General features: G+C 38.6%; 1 protein-coding gene across 4 annotated transcripts in view; it reads right to left on the bottom strand.

The window, feature by feature from the left end:
* The window catches only part of PTGR2 (prostaglandin reductase 2), a 34,229-nt gene that overhangs the window by 20,994 nt on the left and 4,342 nt on the right, over positions 1-8,893 (bottom strand). For 3 of the 4 annotated variants that reach the window (XM_008052154.2, XM_008052157.2, XM_008052155.2), the window contains exons 3-4: positions 6,585-6,670; positions 5,341-5,459 (exon numbers count right to left, since the gene is read on the bottom strand). In XM_008052154.2, coding sequence (XP_008050345.1) covers positions 5,341-5,459; positions 6,585-6,621 — 156 coding nt within the window. In that variant the 5' untranslated portion in view covers positions 6,622-6,670. Of the gene's footprint in view, positions 1-5,340; positions 5,460-6,584; positions 6,671-7,952; positions 7,983-8,893 lie in introns of those variants that run through there. The other variant, XM_008052156.2, reaches the window with a different exon arrangement.

The raw sequence follows: 8,893 nt of genomic DNA, 5'->3' as shown, positions 1-8,893 counted from the left end.
CAAAAAAAAAAAAAAAAAAAAAATTAAACTCAGGAATAAAAGAAGGGACATTTGACTTTTGAGAAACAAAAAAGATAATAAGAGAATACTATGAACAACTATATGCTAATCAATTATACAAATTAGATAAAATGAACAAATTCCTAGAAACACAAACTATTAAAGTTGACTCAAGAAGAAATGGAAATTTTAAAAATATCTATAAGTAAAAATATTGAATTAGTAATTTAAAAATTGTCCTATAAGGAAAAGCCCAGGCCTAGATAGCTTCATTGGTAAATTCTACCAATCATTTAAAAGAGAATTTTTTGTTTTTTTTTTTTGAGTTGGAGTCTCACTCTGTCGCCCAGACTGGAGTGCAGTGGCCGCTCCTGGCCACCGCAGCCTCAACCTGCTGGGCTCCAGTGATTCTTCTGCCTCAGCCTTCCAAGTAGCCGGAATTACAGGCATGCGCTACCACGCCAGGCTGATTTTTTGATTTATTGTAGAGATGAGGTCTCGCCTGCCCAGGCAGGTCTCGAACCCACGGGCTCAGGCAATCCACTCACCTCAGCCTCCCAAAGGCAAGGGATTACAGGCTGAGCCACCGAGCCCGGCTTAAAAGAGAATTTTTAAAAAGGTATCAAAAAAGAATACCGATTCTTCACAAACATTTTCAAAAATAAAAGAGGAAGTAACACTTCCCAACTCATTCTATGAGGCCAGTATTACTCTGATACCAAAACTAGACAAAGACATAAAAAAACAACTATAGACCAACATCTCTTATGAATATGGATGCAAAAATCCTCAACAAAATAGTAGCAAATCATATAAGAGATTATACACCACGGTTAAGTAGAAATTGCCCTAGGAATACAAGATTGGCTTAGCATCTGAAAGTGTCCTCCCCAGGGTTCATGTGCTAGAAACCTAACCCTCAATGCAACAGTGTTGACAGGTGGACCTTTAAGAGGTGATGAGAACATGAGGGCTTTGTCCTCATGACTGGATTAATGCTGTTATGGTAGGCATGGACTCCTGATAAAAGAATGAGAACAGCCTCATCCCTACTCTTGCTTGGATTCTTTCTTTCTTCTACTGTATAGCTGCTCATCTTGCACTCTCTATTCCTTCCATCCTTTACCATGGGATAACACAGCAAGAAAGGCCCTCACTAGATGCCAGCACCATGCTCTTGGACTACCCAGTCTCCAGGATTGTAAGCCAAATTTCCACTCATTATAAATTACCTGGTCTGTGATACTGCATTATAGAAGCAAAAAATGAACCACAACAATTAATAAACAATATCAACAGATTAAAAAGCAAAAAAAGGCCGGGCTCAGAGGCTCAGCCTGTAATCCCAGCACTTTGGGAGGCCGAGGCGAGTGGATTGCCTGAGCCCATGGGTTTGGACCAGCCCAGGCAATTTGGTGAGACCTTGTCTCTACAGCAAAATAAAATACGATAAAAATAAAATAAAAATTGGAAGCCTGAGGCGGAAGATTGCCGGAGCCCAGCAGGTCAACTCTGGGGTGGCAATGAGTGTGCTGCTGCACTCCAGCCTGGGCAACAGAGTGACATCAAAAATGATAATGTCAACAGATGCAGATAAAGCATTTTATAAAATCTAGCACCCCTTCCAGAGTGATAGGGGTAATGCAGAGTAATTGCTTAATAGGGACAAAGTTTCTATTTAGGATCATGAAGAAGTTCTGGAAATGGAAAGTGGTGATGGCTGCATAATACTGTGAATGCTCTGTTGTGTGTGTGCACGTGTGTGTGAATGTTCTTAATGCCACATAATGATATACTTTAAAATAGTTAAAATGGTAAACTGAATTGTATGTTATAAATATTTACCACAATAAAAAAATCTACATTCCTTTATGATAAAAATCCCACAATTAACATCACACATAAAGGTGAAAGATTGAATGTTTTTCCTCTAGGATCAGGAACAAGACAAGGATGTCCACTCTCAACACTTATAATCAACACTATCCTGAAGGTGCTAGTCAAGGTAATTAGGCAAGAAAATGAAATAAAAGGTATCTATATTGGAAAAGAAGCAAAACCATATTAGTAGATGACATGATCATATATATTGGAAAATTCTAAGGAATACACCAAAAAAACTATTAGAGCTAATAAACAAGTTCAGCAAGACTGCAAAATATGAGATCAATAGTAGAATAAAAATAAGCATTATCAGCCAGGTGAGGTGGCTCACACCTATAATTCTAGCACTTTGGGAGGATGAGGTGAGAGGATTGACTAAGTTCACGGGTTCAAGACCAGCCTGGGCAACTTGGTGAGACCTCAACTACAATAAATCAAGAAAAATTAACCAGGCATGATGGTGCATGCCTGTAGTTCCAGCTACTTGGAAGGCCGAGGTGGAAGAATTGCCTGAGCCCAGCCGTTCAAGGCTGTGGTAGCCATGAGCATGCCACTGCACTCTAGCCTGGGCAACAGAGTAAGACTCAGACTCGAAAATAAATAAATAAATAGATAGATAAATAAATAAATAAAACCAACAAAAAGAAGCCCCCCCACCCCATCCCACCCCACCCCAAAGCACACAAATGGAAACTAAACATGCTGCTGAAAAACTTTTGGGTCAACACAGAAATCAAGACAGAAATAAGAAGATTCCTGGAAACAAATGAAACAAAGACACATCATATCTAAACCTCCAGGATACCATGAAAACAGTGTATGGAGAGAAGTTTATAACATTATACACACATATTAAGAAAATAGAGGGATCACAAGTGAACAGCCTAACATTACACCTCATGGAGCTGGAAAGGCAAAAACAATTAAATCCTAATTTCACTAGAAAAATTCAGATTACTAAGATAAAGTCACAACTGCAGGAAATAGAAGACAAAAATATCACAGAAAGGATCAATAAGATAAAAAGGATAAATAAGAGTGACAGACCCCTGGCCAGATCGATTAAAAAAAAGAGACAGATGGAAGGCTGAGGCGGGAGAACCTTTGGAGCTCAGTAGGTCAATGCTGGGGTGGCCATGAGCATGCCACTGCACTCCAGCCTGGGTGACAGAGTGAGACTCCAACTCAAAAAAAAAAAAAAAAGAGAGAGAGAGACAGAGAGAGAGAGAGAGAGAGAGAGAGAGAGAAAGTCCAAGTAAACACAATAAGAAATGAAAAAGGGGATGTTATAACTGAACCTGAAGAAATTCAAAAGACTATTAGATATAAACTAGAAAATCTAGAGGAAATGGAGGCTTTCCTGGCATCACAAAACCTCCCAAGCCTGAAGCATGAAGAAATTAAAACCCTAAACAAACAAATAACAATCCAGGAAATCAACTCAGTTATAAGAAACCTCCCTGACGGGCTCGGTGGCTCAGCCTGTAATCCCGCGCCTTTGGGAGGCTGAGGTGAGTGGATTGCCTAAGCCCGCGGGTTCGAGACCCGCCTGGGCAACTTGGCGAGCCCTCATCTCTACAATAAATCAAAAAATCAGCTGGGTGTGGTAGCGCGTGCCTGAAGTTCCAGCTCCTTGAAAGGCTGAGGCGGAAGGATCGCCGGGGGCCAGCAGGTCGAGGCTGCGGTGGCCGGGAGCGGCCACAGCACTCCAGCCTGGGCGACAGAGTGAGACTCCAACTCAAAAAAAAAACAAAAACAAAAAACCTCCCTGCCAAAAAAAGCCCTGAGGCAGAAGGTTTCTTAGCTGAATTCTACAAGATATACAAGGAAGAACTGATATCAATCTTAAAAGTATTGCAGGCAATCAAGAAGGAAGGAATTCTCCCCAGCTCATTCTGTGAAGCTAATATCATCCTGATACCCCAAACTGGCAAAGACTCAACAAGGAAAGATCACTACAGACCAACTTTCCTGATGAATATAGAGACAAAAATTCTCAAGATTCCAGCAAATTGTATCCAACAACACATTTCAAGGATCATCCATCATGACCAGGTGGGCTTCATTCCCAGAATGAGGGACTGGTCCAACATTTGTAATTCTGTAAATGTAGCTCAGCATATTAACAGGTGTAAAACCAAGAAGCACATGATTATCTTATTAGATGCAGAAAAAAGCATTCAATAAAATCCAGTATTCCAGGGCTGGGCTCGGTGGCTCAACCTGTAATTCCCGCACTTTGGGAGGCAGAGGAAAGTGGATTGCCTGAGCCTGCGGGTTCAAGACCAGCCCGGGCAACTTGGCGAGACCTTGTCTCTACAATAAATCAAAAAGTAGCTGGGTGTGGTAGCGCACACCTGTAGTTCTGGCTACTTGGAAGGTTGAGGTGGAAGGACTGCTGGAGCCCAGCAGGTTGACGCTGGGGTGGCCGTGAGTTTGCCACTGCACTTCGGCCTGGGTGACAGAGTGATACTCTAACTCAAAAAACAAACAAACAAAAAAAACCCCCCAGCATTCCTTCTTGATAAAAATCCTCAAACACCTAGGCATCAAAAGAACATTCCTTAAAACGGTAAGAGCCATCTCTAACAAACCTGCAGCCAATATCATGCTTAATTGGCGAAACCGGAAGCATTCCCCATAAGACCTGGAACAAGACAAAGATACCCACTCTCACCTCTCTTGTTCAATAAAGTACTTGAAATCCTAACCAGAGCAATCAGGCAGGAGAAGAAAATCAGAGGTATTCAAATAGAAGAACAAGAAATTAAACTATCCCTCTTTGTGGATGACATGACTCTACACCTAGAAAACCCTATAAAACTTGCCCAGAATCTCCTTGCACTGATAAAATGACTTTGGTAAAGTCTCAGGATATAAAATCAATGCACCAAAGACATTTGCATTTCTATACACCAACAACAAACAGGTGGAGAACCAAATAAAAAACACAATTCCATTAATAATAGCCACAAAAAAATGAAATACCTTGGCATCCATTTAACCAAAGAAGTAAAAGACCTTTACAATGAGAACTACAAAACACTGTTCAAAGAAATTAATCTTGAGTTGGGTTCGGTGGCTCAGCCTGTAATCCCGCGCCTTGGGAGGCTGAGGTGAGTGGATTGCCTTAGCCCGCAGGTTCGAGACCTGCCTGGGCAACTTGGCGAGACCTCATCTCTACAATAAAAAATCAAAAATTAGCCGGGGGTGGTAGCGTGCGCCTGCAGTTCCAGCTACTCAGAAGGCTGAGGCGGAAGGATCGCCGGAACCCAGCAGGTCGAGGCTGCGGTGGCCAGAGCAGCCACTGCACTCCAGTCTGGGCAACAGAGTGACACTCCAACTCAAAAAAAAAAAAATAAATAAAAATAAAAGAAATTAAGCTTGATACAAACAAATGGAAAAACATCCCAAATAAAATTATTTTTCCACAAGTCATGATACCCTGATTCTTACCATGTAAGGATCCACAGAAAGATAAAGAGTTCTAACTAGTACTTGTCCTTCACTGACATTATCTGGTAGATTGACTTCTTCCATTCGGAAATTCTCTGCTACTGGATTACCATTTTTTCCTGAAAGATTAGACAACAATATAAGTCAAAAAGTTATTTTCCTATATAATTATTATTCTTTAAAAGGTCACTCTAGGATTCAGAGCACTTCCTTTTAAACAGGCATAAATAAATCTATATTGTTCTGTAATTTCTCTGTAACTGTAGAAATTACTCAACATAAATTTCTTCAAATGGCTTTGATTGTGCTTGATTTTCTCTAAGAAATTGTTTGGGATATTGCTGTAAACTTCAAATTTCCCTCCTTAAAACAATGACAGGTAAATAAACTCATCTTTTTTTAAACTATAGGAGGATTTCCAAAAGTGGAAAATCACAGCTAGCTTTTTTTTTAACGATGAAAGATAAAATTTGCATGGCGGCAGAAACAGCACATCAGTCAGAGTAAAAAGTTAAGTAAACTCTCCTTCCTTGTTTTAAGAAGCAAGCAGACACTTAAATTAATGTAAGAAAAAGAAAAAAAAAGTAAAGTCCAACAAAGTAGAAAATTAGAAAATTAGAGATATGAGAAAAATTTGTAAACACAAAATGTCATCACTAAAAGTGTACTTATCTTTAGTTTTTTTTTCAATTTTTTAATTATTATCTTCAGTTGCATTCAAATAGAATCATTAGATTTCAAAGTTGGGAATAAAATATAAAGATCTCAATCTAACTGCTCACTTTACTAAAACTGAGGTCAAAAAGAGGTCTGTGACTTTAGTCACAGAGTAGGGTGCCAGCAAATCCAAGGCAACAGTGGGCCCACACCTCTCAGGTTACTTCCATATCTGTTTCTATGATGCATGTTACATGTCAACATTGAAATAAGTCAGTATGTTTCACATAAAAAAGAAAAGCAAATTTTAAGAAATAATACATACAATAAAAAAGCCACTCATATCTGTAATAAAATCTTTCAAATCTTGATTCCAAAATATCTTATTTCATCAAAAAATATCTTTTATAAGTTATCACTTGAAAAATTGAATATTACATTGTTTAAAGAGTTTCTTCCAAACTCTTGACTAGTATTAATATCTACTACCTTAATTTACCAAGACATCACATTAGTTTTTATTCCTCCATTTGCTTTAACAATTGTCAAAGACCACAGGTGTTCATTTATCACAGACAAATACATACCAGGTCGGGAATTCAAAACCACTCTTTGTACAATCATCACTCCTGTTTGTGCAGTGGTCTCATAAGATTTCGGTATAAAATAACTCCTAATAGAAAAAAATTCAATAAAAAGAAAGATTTGAAGTATTTATTGATTTAAAAATAAAAAAGAAACCCATGTATGTTTCTGAATGAAGAGGCGGAAATCACATTTAGGATCCAAAAATGATCAGAGTTTGCCTCCTAAAGCAAACATAGGAAGAAACACTAAATCTAGCTAGAATTCTTAGCTGATAGGAATGAATTCATTGAAGATTAAGTGAAGTGAAATGTTTTTGGCCTTAAATAATTCAGGAACATTCATCTTCACTCCATCATGATTAAGCCTCCTACTACAGCTTGATTAATTTCACAACTGTCAAATTTTTCGCTTTCCTAATACTGATTGCGGGTGAAAATTTAAAAAAAATCAGAAGCTGGTTGCTGAAAACTTGTTGTTAAGCACAAGTGAAATGGTCTTTTCTAAATTGTCACCTTTTTCACAATACAGCTGAAATTTGCACAGATATCCAATACTTGCCTCAGACACGACTCTGACTAGCATTCTGTACTTTGTATTTTTATTTGGATTATAAACCCCAAAAGACAGTCTTCCACAATGAGATAAATTCACATCAGCAGCAACCAGGAACAGAATGTGGAATGACGTAAATTCAGGTCCGTGATTGCAAATGAGTTAAAAGGAAAAAAAAAAAACTGTAATCAGTTGACTGTTTACAGTCAGTTACAGATCCTTGTTCTACTCTTTCCTCCCTTCTCACTACTTGACTAGTCTTTAAAATAAAGAAAAAGAAAAAGAAAATGATATATTCCTCCACAGCTAGCCAGCTGATCTAGAGGAAAAATTAAGACATCAACTACTTAACTGAAATGTAACCAAGTTTTTAAAGGTTCTTTTATTCATTTATCAAAATGGAAATTTCTTTGTCTACGATTAGTGGTGAATTTTTTAAAAATGGAAATTCCTTAATAGCTTTGCTGACTATTATATAAGCAATATATCAAAGGCATTTAAAAATCCTCACCTTACTGAAAATTCTGTAACACAGAAAGGCCCGAGTAAATAAAAGATCAGTTTAATCTGGATTTACAATGGAATGAAAGAAGGAAAATGAAGTTCCAGTACTGGCACTGGCTTGTTCAAAAATCACTTTACATATTTTATCCACCAGTTAAAAATGAGAAAATCAAGCCCTTAGGATTGCTATGTTCTAAGCACGGTTGTGAGTGCTTTATACAGTCATACATTGCTTAACTACGGGGATACATTCTGAGAAATGCAACGTTAGATGATTTTGTCATTGTGTGAACATCATAGAGTGTACTTACACAAACCTAGATGGCACACCCTACTTCTACTTCTTCTTCTTTCCTCCTCCTCCTCCTCCTTCTTTTTTCTTCCTCCTCCTCCTTCTTCTCTCCTCCTCTTCCTCCTCCTCTTAGATATAGGGTCTTGCTCTGTCACCCAGGTTGGAGTGCAGTGATGTAGTCACAGCTCATTGCAGCCTTTAAGTCCTAGGCTCAAGCAATCCTCCCACTCAGCCTCCCAATTAGCTGGGACCACAAGCATGCACTACCACACCAGGCTAATTTTTTTAGTTTTCATAGAGATGGCATCCCGTTATGTTTTCCAGACTGGTCTTGAACTCCTGGCTTTAAGTGAACAAGGTAGTCTCCCACAGTACTGGGATTACAAGCATGAGCCCCCATGACCAGCCTCTAATTACTTTCAATGATACGCTTTATTTCTTTAAAATATGTATACTGCAGATTTGTCCAAATATTGCTTATCAATATGAAAAGTGACCACATGCAGAAGATTGAAACAGGACCCCTATCTATCCCCATACACAAAAATTAACTCTAAATGGATCAGAGACCTAAATGTAAAACCTCAAACCATAAGAAAATGAAGGACATTCCCTCATGGAAATTGGAACTGGCATCCAATTCCTGAACAAAACCCGAAAGCCACAGGCCATAAGAGAGAAGATAGACAAGTGGGACCTCATTAAATTGACAAGCTTCTGCAAAGTCAAAGAAATCATCAAGAGAGCAGGGAGACAGCCTACAGACTGGGAAAAAGTATTTGTCAACTCCAGGTCTGACAAAGGCTTAACATCTTGGATCTACAAGGAACTCAAACGTGCTGAAAAGAAAAAAACAAACAATCCCATTATAAAATGGGCAAAAGATATGAACAGACACTTCTCAAAGGAAGACATCTGAGCAGCCAACAGACACATGAAAAAATGTTCAACCTCACTAAG

This window comes from Carlito syrichta, unplaced genomic scaffold (assembly GCF_000164805.1).
Source record: "Carlito syrichta isolate Samal-C Ts95f unplaced genomic scaffold, Tarsius_syrichta-2.0.1 Scaffold258652, whole genome shotgun sequence".
NCBI lineage: Eukaryota > Metazoa > Chordata > Mammalia > Primates > Tarsiidae > Carlito > Carlito syrichta.
This window is presented reverse-complemented; position numbering and strand designations above follow the sequence as displayed.